The sequence below is a fragment of the Cynocephalus volans genome, chromosome X (genome assembly GCF_027409185.1).
Source record: "Cynocephalus volans isolate mCynVol1 chromosome X, mCynVol1.pri, whole genome shotgun sequence".
Taxonomy (NCBI): Eukaryota; Metazoa; Chordata; class Mammalia; order Dermoptera; family Cynocephalidae; genus Cynocephalus; species Cynocephalus volans.
In genome coordinates, this window is record NC_084478.1 from 82,343,847 (window position 1) to 82,361,145 (window position 17,299).

The window sequence follows — 17,299 nt, forward strand, 5'->3', positions numbered from 1 at the left end:
TCCTCACCACAGAGGCCTGAAGTTCCTACTGCAGAAGGATTTCACAGCCCAGGCAAGCTTGGAGCCAAGTGTAAGCAGTTACCTAAAATACACACACTGAATTGCTTCAGAACAGGAGCACATACTGTATACTCCCTGCACTCCACTCTCATGATCCAAGCTGATGCACTATGGCACCATCTTGAAACCAGAGCTACTGCGGGAGCATCCCCTGCCCTGCAGACCAGTGGCCACTGCACTCCTTTACAGGAAAAGCTGTAACACCCTGATCCCAAAAACTTGAAGCCTGGTCCCAGGAGCAGCTGTGTCTCCAGTCTTGCATTTCTGCAAAGCCAATCTGAGGCCTGCTAAACTGACAAGGTCCCTGGCCAAAGATCAGACAGGCAGACCCCCACCCCCCACCAGTGAGCTGAGTTCTGTGTACCCAAGCTCCCTACCTGGAAAAACAGTTCATGGGTCCCTACTCTAATGAACACACCTGCAAGATAAAGTGTATTCTCAACTTCCCAGAGAAGTGGCCAGATGGTTTCACCCTCAACAGTCCCACCAAGCTGCCTCACCCACTGCCCAAGAAGCAACTGGCTGGGCCTCCACTTGGCAAGCCTGCTATGCGGTCTCACCCACTGCCCAAGAAGTAGATGGTAGGGCCCCATCTCTGCAGCCCCATCCAGCAGCCTCACACACTGCCTGAGAAGAGGCTGGTTGGGCCCCCTCTCTGCAGCCCCATCTAGTTGCCTCAATCATTGCACAAGAAGTGGCTTGCTGGGCCCCCTCTCAACAAGCCCACTTCCAGACCTTGCTGACCACCTCAGAAGTGGACAGCTGGATGACGTCTCTGCAGGCCTGCCTAATTGCTTCACCCACCACTTGAGAAGTGGCTCAGAAACCCTGCACTTGGCAAACCTACTCCCAAACAGCTGAGGGAAGCCTGACCTTATATGTGGTTCTGAGAAGTAGCTCAGTAGTCCCGCTCCCAGCAGACCCACATCTAGGAAGCCAAGCCAAAGCATGCCCAAACCTCCAACTCAGAGCAACAGCCCAGCTGTCATGCCCCTGGTGGACCTGCCCTAAGTTTTTGAGCCACTACAGACACATACATCTGAGTGAGAAACAGCCTGGCTGAAACACCCCCTGGTGGGCTTGCCCCTGGTCAGACATTCAGCACAGTGACCCTGCCACTGGTGAATGAGCCCCAGAGTCCCAGACATGCCATTGCCCACACCCCCCATCTGCAAATCAAAACAGCAAACCCAACCCCAGTGAGAAATCTCCCAAGATGACTGACCCACAGTGAGCATGAACACACCCTCAGCCTGAGAAACAGCAAAGTGAGCCCATCCCCAGCAATGCTGTGTCACTGCCACCACACCCCTCCCCCAAGCACAGGCCACTGAAGTATGCACAGACACAGCAAACGTGGACTACAGCTCAAGAAACTACATAGAATCTACACTACCAAACACGTCCAGGAGAAAACCATTGTACACTACCCAATTGACACCCAAAAACACATTTGTAGGTAAAAGTCCTTCCCTTCTCAAGCCACTATACAAAATTCAGAGGTGACTGTTCCACCAGATGCACAGATATTAACACAATGAAACAAGAAACATAAAAAACAAGACATCATGACATGATAAAAGAAACACAATAATGCTCCAGTAACTGATCCGAAAGAATTGAAAATTGATGGCTTGCTGAAAAAGGAATTTAAATTAATTTTCTTAAGGAAACTCACTGTGATGCAAGATAATATAGACAAACAATTCAACAAAATCAGAGAAATAATTCATGATCTAAATGAGAAATTTAACAAAGAAATAGATATCATTAAAAAATTAAACATAAATCTTGGAGTTGAAGTATTAATGAATGTAACAAAAAACACAGCCAAGAGTCTCAATAAGAGACTAGATCACGCAGAAAGAATTTCTCATCTTGAAGACAGCTGTTTTGAAATAATCTAGGAAGGAAAAGAAAAAAGAATTTAAAAAATAAACAAAGGCTACAAGATCTATGAAATATTACCAAGCAACCAAACATTTGAATTATGGGCATTCCAGAAGAAGGAAAAAAAAGTTATTAAATACACATTTAATGAAATAATAACTGAAAACTTCCCTGGTCTCAGTATACATATAAACACATAAATCCAGAAAGCTCCAAAGTCCCCAAATAGATTCAACCCCAAAAGGTCGTCTCCAAGACACATTGTGGTCAAATTGTCAAAAGTTAAAGACAAAGAGAGAATTCTAAACACAGCAAGAGAAAAGTGTCAAATCACAGATGAGAGAATCCCCATTAGACTAACAGCAGACTTCTCAGAAGAAACCCCAGAACAGGAGATGATGCATTCAAAATACTGAAAGAAAAAAAACTGCCAGCCAAGAATATTATACCCAGTAAATTTCCTTCAGAAATGAAGAAAAAATAAATTAAAAAGTCTTTTTCAGATGAGCAAAAATTAAGAAAATCATCACTATCAGCATAACCTTATAAGAAATGCTTAGCGGAGACCTACTTCTAGAAGAGAAAGAATGATAACAACCATCATGAAAACACCTGATAATATAAAACTTACTGGTATAACAGATACACAAATCAGAAAAAAAAAGGATTCAAATCTTAATACAGAAAACCACCAAACGACAGTTGATAAACAATAAGAGAGAAAGAGAGAAACAAAGGATACACAAAACAATTAGAAAAATACCAACAAAATGACAAGAGTAAGACCTCACAAACCAATAATAACCTTGAATGCAAATGGATTAAATACTCCAATTAAAAGACAGAGACTAGCTGAATGGATTTAAAAAACATGACCCATCAATATGCTGCCTACAAGAAATACACCTTACTTACAAAGATACACATAGAATGAAAGTGAGGGGATGCAAAAAGACATTCCAGGCAAATGGAAAACAAAACCAAGCAGGAGTAGTTATATCAGATAAAGCAGACTTTATTTATATGTATTTATTTATTTGTTATTTAATTGATTACATATATTTGTGGGGTACAAAATTGAATATCAATACATGTATACAATATGTGTTGATCAAATCAGGATAATTAGTATATGCGTGTTTACAAAACATAATCAATCTTTGTCATGCTTAACTAGTTTCTCACCAACCTCCCTTCCCTTCTCCCTTTCCCACCTCTAATAATCACAGTTACAGTAATTCTTTCTTTTTTTCCTTCCTTTCCTTTCCTTCTTCCCTTCCCTTCCCTCCCACCCTCCCTCCCTTTCTTTCTTTCAGATAAAGCAGACCTTAAATCAAAATCTGTACTGAGACAAAGAAGGGCATTATATAATGATAAAGGGATCTATACAACAAGAGTATATAACAATTACAAATATATATGCACCCAACACTTGGGCACCAAGATATATAAAGCAAATATTATGAGATCTAAAGGGAGAGATAGACGACAAAACAATAATAGGTATGGACTTTAACATCCCACTAATAGCATTGAACAGATCATCAAGTTATAAAATCAACAAGAAACATTGGATTTAAACAGTACTATAGACCAAATGGACCTTACAACATTTACAGAACATTCCATCAAACAGCTGCAGAATGCACATTCTTCTCATCAGCACACAAAATATTCCCCAGGATTCACCATATGTTAGGTCACAAAACAAGTCTCAACAAATCTTAAGAAACTGAAATCATATCAAGTATTTTCTCTGACCATAATGGAATAACACTAGAAATTAATAACAAGATGAATCTTCAAAACTAAACAAATACATGGAAATTAACAACATGCTCCTGAATGACCAATGGGTAAAAGAAGAAACTAAGAATGAAATTTTAAAATTTCTAGAAGCAAATGAAGACAGAAACACAATATCCCCAAACGTATGGGATACAGTCAAAGCAGTATTAAGATAAAAGTTTATAGCAATAAATGCCCACATCAAAAAAATAGAAATATTTCAATTAAACAACCTAACAATGCACCTCAAGGAATTAAAAAAGCAAGAACAAACCAAACCCAAAATTAGTAGAAGAAAAGAAATAATAAAAATCAGAGCAGAAATAAATGAAATTGAGACTAAAAATACAAAACAAATATCAAACAAAAAGTTGTTTTTTGAAAAGATAAAAGTTAACAAACCATTAGCCAGACTAACCAATAAAAAAACAGAAAACACCCAAATAAATACAATTAGAAATGTAAAAGGAGACATTACAACTGATACCACTGAAATATAAAGAATCAATAGAGACTATTATAAAACAAATATACACAAATAAATTTGAAAAGCTAGAAGAAATGGAGAAATTTCTGGACAAATATGGCCTACCAGGACTGAACCAAGAAGAAACAGAAACCCTAAATAGACCAATAACAAGTAATGAGATCAAATTAGTAATTTTTAAAAAGTCTCCCAACAAAGAAAAGTTCAGGGCCAAACGTCTTGACTGCTGAATTCTGCCAAATGTTTGAAGAAAAACTAATACCAATACTTCTTAAACTACTTCAAAAAATTAAAGTGGACACATTTACTCCAAATTCATACTACAAAGTCAGCATCACCCTGATACCAAAACCAGGCAAGAAGATAAGAAAAAAAGAAAACTACAAGGCAATATCCCTGATGAACATAGATGCAAAAATCTTCAATAAAATACTAGCAACCCAAATCCAACAGCACATCAAAAAAAATTATACATTATTATCAGGTGGAATTCATCCAGGGACCTAAGTATGGCTGAATATACACAGATCAATAAACGTAATACACCACATCAACTGAATGAAAGGAAAAAGCCATATGATGATCTATAGATGCAGAAAATGCATTTGATAAGGTTCAACATCCACTCACAATAAAAACTCTCAACAAATTAGGTATAGAAAAAAGTGTCTTAATAAAACAAAGACTATATAGGATAAACCTGCAGCTAGAATCATACTGAACAGGAAAAAGCTGAAAGCTTTCCCCCTAAGAACTGAAACAAGACAAGGATGCCCACTCTCACCATTTCTATTCAGCATAGTAGTGGAAGTCCTAGTCAGAGCAATTAGGCAAGAGAAAGCAATAAAGGTCATCCAAACTGGAATGGACTAAGTCAAATTGTCCCTGCTTGCAGATGACATGATTTTATATAGAGAAAAACCTAAAGACTCTACCAAAAAACTCCTAGGCCTGATAAATAAGTTCAGTAAAGTTGCAGGATATGAAATCAACATACAAATATCAGTTGCATTTCCATATACCAACAATAAACTAGCAGAAAAATAAATCATGAAAGCAATCCCATTCACTGTAGCTATAAAAAAAGAAAAAAGAAAAAAAAAAACAAGGAGTAAATTCAACCAAGGAGGTGAAAGATCTCTACAAGGAAAACTATAAAGCACTGATTAAAGAAATTAAAGACACACCAAAAATTAGAAAGACATCCCAAGCTCGTGGATTAGAAGAATCAATATTGTCAAAATGACCATACTGCCTAAAGAGGGCTATAGATTCAGTGCAATCTCCATCAAACTACCAATGACATACTTCAACAGAAATAGAAAAAAAACAATCCAAAAATTTACATGAAACAAGAGATCCTGAAGAGACAAGGCAATCCTGAGCAAAAATAAAATAAAATAAAAATAAAAACTAAGTGGGGGGGCATCACAACCCCTGAATTTAAAATATACTACAAAGCTACAGTAATCAAAAAAGCATGGCACTGGCACAAAAAACAGACACATAGACCAATGGAACAGAGTATTCAGAAATAAATCCATATACCTACAGCCAACTGATTTTCAACAAAGGAGGCAAGAACATACATTGGGGAAAGAACAGTCTCTTCAATAAAGGTGCCTGGAAAATTGGAGATACATATGCACAAGAGTAAAACTAGACTCCTATTTCTCACCATATACCAAAATAAACTCAAAATGAATTAAAGACTTAAATACAAGACCCCAAACTATAAAACTTTTAGAAGATAACATAGCAGAAACACTTCAGGACACAGGACTGGGCAAAGATTTTATGAATAAGACTTCTAAAGCAGAAAGGAAAAAATAAACAAATGGGACTTTATCAAACTAAGAAGCTTCTGCATAGCAAAGGAAATAATACAGTGAAGAGACAACCTGAAGAGTGGGAGAAAATATTTGCAAATGATTCATCCAAGAAAGAATTAATACCCAGAATATACAAAAAAACTCAAACACCTGATAGTAAAAATTAATTAATTAATTAATTAATTAATCTGAGTAAAAGGACAAATGAGCTGATTCAATTTTTCAAAAGGAGATGGTTCTATATACAGAGAACCCAAGAGACTCTACCAAGAAACTCTTAGAGCTGATAAATGAATTCCGTAAAGTTTCAGGATACAAAATCAACATACAAAAATCAGTAGTGTTTTTATACTCCAACAACTAGAAGAAAAAGAGATCAAGTAAGCAAGCCCATTTACAATAGTCACCAAAAAAAATAAAATAAAATACCTAGGAATAAGTCTAACCAAAGAGGTGAAAGATCTCTAAAATGAGAATTACAAATCACTTCTGAAAGTAATTAAAGAAGACACTAAGAGATGGAAAGACATTCCTTGTTCATGGATTGGAAGAATCATTGCACTACCATACTACCCAAAGCCATCTACAGATTCAATGCAATTCCCATCTAAATACCAATGACATTCTTCACAGAAATAGAAAAAGCAATCCTAACATTCATATGGAACAACAAAAGGCCCTGAATAGCCAAAGTGATCCTGAGCAAAAAAAGTAAAGCTATAGGCATTACACTTCCCAACTTCAAACTATATTACAAATCTACAGTTACAAAACCAGCATGGTACTGGCATAAAAACAGACATGTGGAGCAATTGAACAGAATAGAGAACTCAGAAATCAACCCCCTAATTTCAGCCAACTGATCTTTGACAAAGGCACCAAGAACATACACTGAGGAAAAACTGCCTATTCAATAAATGGTGCTGGGAAAACTGGATATCCATTTGTAGAAGAATGAAACTTGATACATACCTCTCATGATATACCAAAATCAACTCAAAATGGATTAGAGACTTAAATATAAGGTCTGAAACTTTAAAATTCCTAGAAGAAAACATAGGGGAAATGCTCCAGAATTTAGGACTGGGCAATGACTTTATGAATAACACCCCAAAAGCACAGGCAACAAAGGAAAAAAATATAAACAAATGGGATTATATCCAACTAAGAAGTTTCTGCACAGCAAAGGAAACAGAGTGACAAGACATCCTATAGAATGGGAGAAAATATTTGCAAAATACGCATCCAAAAAGTAATTAATATCCAGAATATACAAAGAGCTCAGACAACTTTACAGCAAGAAACCAAATAATTCAATTTAAAAATGGGCAAAAGACCTGAATAGTCATTTCTCAAAGACATACAACTGGCCAATACACATATGAAAAAATGCTCAACATTACTAATCATCAGGGGAATGCAAATCAAAACCATGTTGAGATATCACCTCACCCCAATCAGACTGTCTATTATAAAAAAAGACAGAGAATAACAAATGCTGGCGAGGATATGGAGAGAGAAGAACCCTCCTGCACTGTTGGTGGGACTGTAAATTAGTACAGCCATTATGGAGAACAGTATGGAGGTTCCTTAAACAACTACAGATAGAACTTCCATATGATCCATCAATCCCACTACTGGGGATATATCCAGAGGATTGGAAAACATCAGGTTGAAGGGATACCTGCACTCCCATGTTTACTGCAGCTCTATTTACAATAGCTAGGCAATGGAACGAACCTAAATGTCCATTGATGGATGAATAGATGAGGAAATTGTGGTATATATACACAATAGAATACTACTCAGCCATAAAAAAGAATGAAATTCTACCATTTGCAACAACATGGATGAGCCTGGAGAAAATTATACTAATTGAAACAACCAAGGTACAGAAAGAGAAATACCGCATATTCTCATTCATAATTGGAAGCTGAATCCATAAATAAACAAATGAACAATAAAGAGAGACAATGAGAAAGAAACAACAATCACAGTAATACGTTGAACTTTTAGAAAACTAGAGGTGGAAAAGGTGAGGGGAGGGGAGAGGGAGGGGTGCTAATGAGAAATTGGTCAACAGACACAAAGAATGACTGAGTATTGTAATGATGAATAAGCTAACTCTACTGATCTAACCACCACACATTCTACACAATTATTGAAAATCAACGTTGTACCCCACATGTATGTATAATAAAAATAATTAATTAATTAATTAATTTAAAAAAGAAGACATACAAATCGCCAACAAGTATATAAAAAAAATGCTCAACATCACTAATCATCAGAGAAATGTAAATCAAAACCACAATCAGATATGATCTCACCCCAGTTAGAATGGCTATTATCAAAAAGACAGAAAATAAGAAATGCTGGCAAGGATGCAGAGTAAGGCGAACTCTTACAAATTGTTGGTGGGAATGTAAATTAGTACAGCCATTACGGAAAACAGTATAGAGGTTTCTCAGAAAACTACACATAGTACTACCATATGATCCAGCAATCGCACTACTAGATATATATCCAAAGGAAAGGAAATAGACGAGTCACAGTGATAACTTCACTCCCATGTTCATTGTGGCTCGATTCACAGTAGCCAAGATTTAGAGCCAACCTAAATGTCCATCAATGGATGACTGGAAAAAGAAACTGTGATATATCAATGGAATACCACTCAGCTATAAAAAAGAATGAAATTGTGCCATTTGCCATGGCATGGATGAGCTTGGAGAAAATTATGTTAAGTGAAATAAGCCAGGAACAGAAAGAGAAATACCACATGTTCTCACACATATGTGGAAGATAAAAAGGTTGATCTCATAAAAGTAGAGAGTAGTATAGTGGTTATTGGGAACCATTAAGGAGAGGAAGAGGGGGAGGGGTTGGGAAGAGGGTGTTTAATGGATACAAAATTGTAGAGAAGTTGGAAGAATAAGATCTAGTGTTCTATTGCAATATAGGGAGACTACAGCTAACAACAAATTACTGTATAACTCCAAGTAGCTAGTTGAGAGGATGTTGAATATTCCCAACACAAACAGGTGACAAATGTTTGAGGTGATGGATATGCTAAATACCTTGATATGATCATCGCACACTGTATAAATGTACCCAAATATCATATTGTATTCCATAAATATATATATAATTATTATGAGTCAATTAAGGAAAAATAAATTAAAAAGAAAAAATTCAGAGACAGAAGTAGATTAGAGGTTACCAAAAATGTGGGGGAAGGAACAATGAGAAGTTACTGCTTAATGGGCAAATAGTTTATGTTTAGGATGAAGAAAAAGTTTTGAAAATAGAGGTAGTGGTCGCACAGCATTATGAATGTAATTAATCCACACCATTGTATGTTTAAAAATGCTTACAATTGCAATCCTTATGTTATATATGTTTTAGCATAATAAAAAATGGAAAAGCTTAAAATAAATTTTTAAAAAGCAAAAAAATTAATGATTATGTGAGAAATATAGGCCACATTAGCAAAATCTACATTATAGAATATGTAAGAGAAAAGATTTAATTTACTCCTGTAATATTTTTACATTGTTAAGTTGCACTATGAAGTTTTCTTAAAAAGCTTTAGCCCAGCCATTGCAAGATCTGAGTCAATAAGGTAACAAATCTGACAAAGGAATATAAGTTAATATCTATTCCTGTGCTACTACCAAGTAGTTTTAATAAGCATAGAGGCATTTTAATATTAAGAAAACTAGCAACATCGTTCAGTTTCACAAAAGGCAGCAGAGTGTGGTTTAAAAAAAAAAAAAAAAAAGCACAAGCAGTGAGATCAGATTTGAGCTCTTCTTTCGCTAGTTGAGTGATACTGGCAAGTTACCATACCTACATCACAGATTTCTCATCTGAAAAATGAAGACACCACCCCTTTTAAAATTCACACGTGAGGATGTAATGGTGAAATGTTCTACAAGCACCATGTTAATTTATAGTAAGAGTATGCAAGTTAATACCTGAACATGAAATGTAAATGTCTTGGATTGGCTAATATGGGTCTTGGCAAGGAATAACTTTTCAATTCCCCTATGCTGTGAATTGAAAAGTAGTTTGTTATAGTGGGGAAGCAAACTGATCACAGATCATTCACTCTTTCCTTATCCGTAGTATTCCTGGCAAACTCTGGGTAATATTTTGGACAACAAAGTTCATTTTGTAAATATAATTTCCACTTACTGGTATATTCTGCAATAAAACATGCACATACACTCACAGATGAGAGTATGCTCGCACATATAAAATATCACTTATTACCTCCTTTCACCTTAAGAACTGATGAGGAAATATTAAATGATAAAGCACTCATTGATATTGGTTCTACCTGTTGGGAATTATCCAGTCTTGTGTGTGCATGTGTGAGTGTATGTGAGTGTCTAGACGCATGTTAGGTCTGAAATAGAAAATTTAATAGGAATGTACAGTTACCTTTTACCATGAAGTTGCCTTGTGACATTTTTATTTCAGCACTAATCTTACCAAATAAGACTGCTTGGAAAGCTTTCTTCTCATTGCCAAGTGGTACATTCTATTGGGATGCAGAATCTTTTGTATAAAGTTTAAACTAACAGATAGGTTCTGAATTTTACAGAGGCAGTGAACTACATCTAGATAATTAACATTTTATCTCTTTCTTCTTCCAAATACACCTACACTAGTATTGACATGAAAGTGCTCAGGAGGTGTCAGAACCAGTAACACTCCCTTTACACGCACCACTTTTTGTATACATGTACACACCTGTATTTATATACAGCCAATTTCCAAATCTGTCCCCGTCCAAAGGGTCATCGACCAAAAGGATGTCTATTCCGCAGGTACTTGAGGCCCGAGTTACTCCAAGTCTGAACTCATCCAAAAATCTCCCACGTTACCCGTTTCCAGGATTTGTTTTCCCCAGATATCTGTCAGAACAATGCTAACCAAGCCAGGACCCCTTCCTCTACGCTGCCACCTATCCTTCCCTACACTCTGCTGTTCCGTTGCTTTAGCTGGCAGACAACATAACCTTGACTTCAAGGTGGGCGAACACGCCTTCACTCCTGGCCTCCTGCAAAGCCACTTATGGCATCCGACCCCTATACACCTCAGCAAGGACAGCCTCTCTTCTCACAGGCGACAGACCAAATGTACCTCTACACATAGAACAAGGCTGAATAAAACACCCAGCCCTGAACGATGATACACCCATTACTATTGACCAGAGCGCATGCACACACACGCACGCACGCACACACACGCACGCACGCACACCCACCCGCTCAGAGACCAAAGGGACTTAAAAACTAGGGCAAGTGGAACTCCTTGAGGATTCAACCTCTTCTCTCCTCCCTCCTAACCCTACGTAAGCAAGCACAAGCCCAGGGACAGAAATGTTACCAGGGCTGGGGTCTTTTATGACGAATGACCACCGCTTCTCGAGCACTCCCATCCCGCTTCACGCCCATCCCACACGAGAGCGTACGCAAACACACACATGCGCGCGCAGAGAGCCAGTGGGGGAGTGGAGATGCGGGAGAAGGGGTAGAGTGGTTTGCTCCTTTGTTGCATGACCTTGAGAGTTTCTACTGAGTTAAAACACCCCGAGAATAGATAAACATATGGATCATCAGTGTGGTTTTTAACAAAGCAGAGCTGTTTCATTTTGAACATTCTTTTCTCTTTTACTTTAAAACACTGTATTATTTGGCAAATAATTAGAAGAAAATACATTTCAGAGATATGTTCCTGGTAAACTTACTCTTTCTTTTTAAAAGGCTTTCTGCTTTAGAATAATGAGCTTCATGTTGCATATACCTGTGTAGTATCTGAGAAGTCAAATCTGCTATATACCTATGGATAACATATAATTTTATGTGATTTGTATTTTGTATATTCTGTTTTTCTCTGGTTTCCAAATATTTTAAATGAGTCTCATGATACATTTATTGGCAAGTGAACAAATGGCCTATCATGAGTATTGAGCTAATGAATGTACTTTGCAGTGAGGAAGTAGCACGATAGTCAATTTATTTTCCTTTTTAGTAGCCAGTCTTGTCAGTAACTTAAATTTTGCTGCTAAACTTGACACTTAGCACTTCTTGACACTTGTAGGTATCTTGGAGATTCTGTTACTAAAATGCATAGTATGAGCTTTTGTTTAAAATAGAAACAAATTAGGGAAGCAATTATGAATAATTTAATAAGAAATTACTGCACCCTTACTGTATACCAGTTTTGAACTTTTTACAGATATAAATTTAGTAATAAAAATAATAAAGATAGTTACACCTATATATCATTGATATGCCATGCATAGTTCTAAGCACTTTATATAAAGTAATTGATTCTTCATGATAATCTTATGAGGTAGATGTACAATTATTATCATACTTTTACAGATATGAAAACTAAGATACATAAAGTAACTTGCACCCGTCACCCAACTAGTGAGTTAGAGTTAGGATTTGAATCCAGGAAGCCTGACTTCAAAGACTAGCCACTCTTCCATATGATATATAATAATGAATACTGTAATTTATACTATAAATTATTGTGTATCCAAAAATGTAATTTTGTTGTATTTATGTACTTCAGTATAGTCCCTAAAAATACCAAAATTCTGATAAGGCCCAACAGCCACCTCAGCGACCACTCCAAGACCATAAGAATGATTCTTTTGTTAAAGATCAGATAACATAAATTCTATTTTTTTGTCACACGTGGGTCCCAAACCCTAGTACAGGGCTGTCTAGTAAGTGGACAGAAGCTAGTGGCCTACCCTCAAGGCCTAAAGGGCCTTTGCACTACACTAAATCCAAATCGAATGAACTTCCATCCCACCATAATCTATGTGAGCGATTAGAGCCTCAAATTGTATTCCCTAATAAGAGGCAAAAGAAAGAAAAATGAAAAGGAGTCCCTAACATCAGGAAGCTGGTCTGGCATTTGCAGCTAGGCCATGCTATTCTCTTATTGGACATAAACCATGTCATAGAATACCAACCTCAGACAGGTTACCCTAGGACTGATGAAATAAGACAAAGCATGACCACTTAATTTTGTCTAAGCATAGACTAAAACAAGGTCACTGTGCCACCCACAAAATACCACGCTCCCCCCACTCAGGCTAAAATGACTGGCTACAATTTCTTTACCAATTACACTTTTGTCCTTGTTCTAGTCTCCCCTACCCATAAATATGAATTATTGAGTTACCAATCATAAAATTGCCCCCACTTTCTGTCAGTAAACTCCCACTTCCTTAGGCCCTTCACCAAATAATACAACCAAAGCCAAAATCCTGTAATGTTTTCTCTAACATCCACTTACTGATACATTTCGTGGTTCCCCATAATGTGTGTTCTGCCTTACTGCAATGAGGAATAAACCCAAGTTTTTCAACTGTAGGTGTGTCCCTGCCTCTGGCTGGAGATCACTGACATGATAACTACAGCAAAGGGGCCCGGCCTGCCCTCAAAACAAACCCCGAAGAACCTTTACTGTTCTATCTCATAGAGGCAAGAAAAATAGACAGGAGAGACTTCAAGCTGCCTCCGCCTCCTCTGTGAAATAACAGGAAAGATACACCCATGTTCCTGACTTTGTCATACACAATAACAGTAGCCACAGTTAAAAGGTGCCCAATCTTTGTGTGTGGGAGGGGTTTGGAGAGAGAAATTTCATAAAGGCCAAGATTAATGGTATGAAGAAGTCTATATTTACCAGGTATACATTGGAAGTATCTCCTGATTTAAATTTCCTTATATTTGTAAGTTGTCTGTTTGCTTGTATTCTGTCAACCCCAGAGAAAAGCAAATGAATATCTACCATCATTCCTAGGAGAAAGATTTAACATTAGAGGAGGGTCCTGTCTAGATGGGAGATGGAGAGAAAAAAACTCATACCTTCCTCTCCAGTTGACTGTAGAAAGATGAAACAGAAATAAGAGAAGCATAGGCAATGTTACAAACTTACCTCTCTGGACCAAAATCTGGAGGACAACGCATGTTCAATAGTGGAAGAATAAGTCACCAGGGGAGATGCTTTTGTTCCACTTTTGGTTTGTAACTCTGTGAAAGTACATCATAACCAAATGGGATAGAAGAGTGGACAGGCAGCAATTAAGAGACAGAGTGAGCATTTCCTAGCCACTCTCAGCTCTAATGTGACATGGAAGGGCCAAGAAGTTCCCTTTTGTTCTAGAGGGATGGATGTGACCTTCAGAGTTGGCGAAAGGATGAAGCCAATCTCTGAGTTTCCACATGTGAGGAAGGCAGTTCTGGGACAAGGTCTGACCAACCACATTTCATTGTCCCCGGTGAGTGCATCCTCCCAGTGTCATAAAGTAATGTAAGCCCCTATACATCCAGATGACATTGTGGAAGGGTAGGTGAGAAATGTGAAATACAGACTAACACACAGGAGTCTGTTATTTATAGTGAATTGAAGTTATTGAATAGCAAAGAGTTTACTGCATTGATTAAAATTAAGGCTTTTGTTTCCCTGCTACCCTGTGGAGTGAAAATAGACATGGAATTAAGATTAGATCAGTTATAAGCAATAAAAAGATACACTTTCGTTGCACATCTTAGTATAGTGTTAGTAAATTTGCATGCATGTATTAACATGTACAAAAATAAGTGTAGAAAATAAATCAAAATATTAACATGCTTATTTTGGGGGGAGTGGGTATATGGATTTTGTCTTTAATTAATGTATTTTTTCTAGTATTTTCCAAATGTCCTCCAATGAACATATTACTTTTATGATCAAAAAAAAGATCACTTTTTAAACATGAAACAATGAAATTGTTATTAATTTTATTTTGCACTGAAAGAACATGAAATATCTTTTCAAGATGGTAAAATGATCACTTTCAATGAATGATTCAGTATACTATAGGAAAAGAGAATTATACATTGTAATCATGGTTTACACAATTACACAGAACATTATGTGCAAATTTTTGAAAATACTGTGATTAATGCTTCACTGAATAAATAATAACCTCAATCCACTAAGTTTTATTATTTATCACAGTCCCATAAAATACAAGAGCTTATGAGCAAGCTGTCATTAATAATAAATGTGGTTTTGCCTGAAATTCTTAACCATACACAGGCCTCTTTTTAAGCATTCAAGTTCTAAATTCTACTGCATTTCTATTGCAAAATGAAGCAGGCATAATAAAATTAAACCCACTAGCTAAAGGACTAAGAAAACAAAAATACAAAAAATGAACAACAGCAAAAATGCTTGGGTTAGTTCCCAAGATTTTCTTTCGAAATAAATATTGATCTCATTTAGCATTTCTGATAATATTCACAGCCACAGATTAATAGCTACATGACAAAAGGACTTCAGAAGGATTAAACTACACAATACTATATTAATGTCTTAAATCATTTACCACAGTTTACATTTCTTAAAAACATTCTACTGCTAAAATGCAAGGTCAAATTAATTAGTATTTGAACTTTCTTCTTCTGAAACATGCGTTTTAACTGACAGTACAAAAAAAAAAATAAAGAGCACAATACTTCTTATATCTTGAGTAACTAGAACTAGGGCAGTTAATTTCAAGGCTATGTAATACTCTGCTTTAGCGATCAATGTCTTCTACCAATGCCTCAAGATTTTTGTAACAGGCTTTAACCTCCTCAACTGCAGCCATCCAATTATCGTAAATAATTTTGTCATAAATTGCATCATTAACTTCTCTAACTACCCCCTCCTGCTGAAATTCAAGTGCATCACCTGAGAAAAATAATACCAATCTTGGGATTATGTAAGTACGTAAATTGTGACCAAGTAAAAAATCATCATTTCTGTGTCTTCCATTTGAGCTGATTCCACGTGGAGAGAAGAAATTGAAGAATGAATCCTTGGGAAAATCTTCAGTCACAGTTAGGATTGTTCCCCAGATTCGATGCTTCTGATGCTTCTTGATGGTTTTCAAAGTGACATTCTTTGCTTCATTCCAATCTATCTCACAGCCTGTGGAATATTCAATCGCAGTTCCCCTATAAGGATGGGGATCATAATGTCCTAAACTTGACTTCAGCACATAGGTCTTTGTCAACAGCTCATTTTTGAAATATTCATTGGGTTCGAAGTGAAATTCTAGTGTGAAACAGAGGCTCGTCAGGATCTGAAAGCCTCACTTTAACATCTGTCAGGAGCTTCAGAATAGGCTCATCGTATTTCTTAATCAAAGGAGTGAGTGTGTCAACGTTTTTTAAAACAGTCAGCCAAAAATCAGGAATTCCCTCAGGATCCTCTTCTTTATTCTCTTCTCCAGTAGCCTCCGTGTCGTTGTCGTCGTCCTCCTCCTCTTCCTCCACAGCATAATCATAATAATAGTCCTCATAACCACCATCCTCACCCGCGTACTCATGTACCATACCCTCCTCATTACCATACATCTCATCCTCATCATACATGTCCTCGTTATCATAGTCCTCCGAGTCTGACTTATATTCACATTCCTCTTCTGTGGGTTCATAGATCGCATTGATGATCTGACGTCTTTTCTCCAATAAGGGTTGATACATTTCAGCAAACTTTCTTTCAGTGTCATGAAATTCCCTCAAGAATTTGGATTCTAAATTGGCCGCTCTAGTTTGAAGTTTTTTAAGGGCTAACACACGATACTTAACTTTCACTGGCAGACTTTCAACAAAGTCTGTATCTAAAAGATAACCGATAAGTCCTTTTGGACGTTCTGGGTCTGAGTCCTCATCAGTTTCTCCACCTTTTTCCCCGTCTTCCCCCAACCCAGCAGCAACATCTTCACCTTTCCCCCCTTCTCCGCTGAGCCCAGCGGCGGTTTCTTCACCGCGCTCCCGGTGGTCTCCAGACCCAGCGGCGGCATCTTCACCGCGCTCCCGATGTTCCCCGGTCCCCTCCATCATTATCTTATGGCCAGCCTCTTTTTGACTGGATTCTGACAATCCCTTCTGATCGGCTAACTCGGCCATTTTTCAAAGGAACGTACACGACTAAGGTGGCTACCACCGAGAGCAGGAGACCTGACCTCTGCAGGAAAAAACTCACCGAAATAACAGAAGCGGCGATGGCCGAGGCAGAGGTCGAACGAGCAGTGGCGGGCGGACTGCGGGAACGACGGTAAAGGAAGCTGCGGGGATAAAAGGCGGTGCTGAGTGAGGCTGTTGAGAGCTGGACCGAAGCAGCTGCAGCCTGGGCTAGGGTGCAGAGGGCGGCAATGTCTGCCGTGGCC

The 17,299-nt window shown here is 37.5% G+C and overlaps 1 protein-coding gene across 1 annotated transcript; it reads right to left on the reverse strand.

The window, feature by feature from the left end:
- Positions 1–15,661: 15,661 nt before the first annotated feature.
- On the reverse strand, positions 15,662–17,039 carry LOC134366582 (nucleosome assembly protein 1-like 2). Its single transcript, XM_063082941.1, is given in 2 exon segments — positions 15,662–16,193; positions 16,195–17,039. Coding segments are annotated over 2 exon segments (1,377 nt in total).
- Between the last annotated feature and the right edge of the window lie 260 nt (positions 17,040–17,299).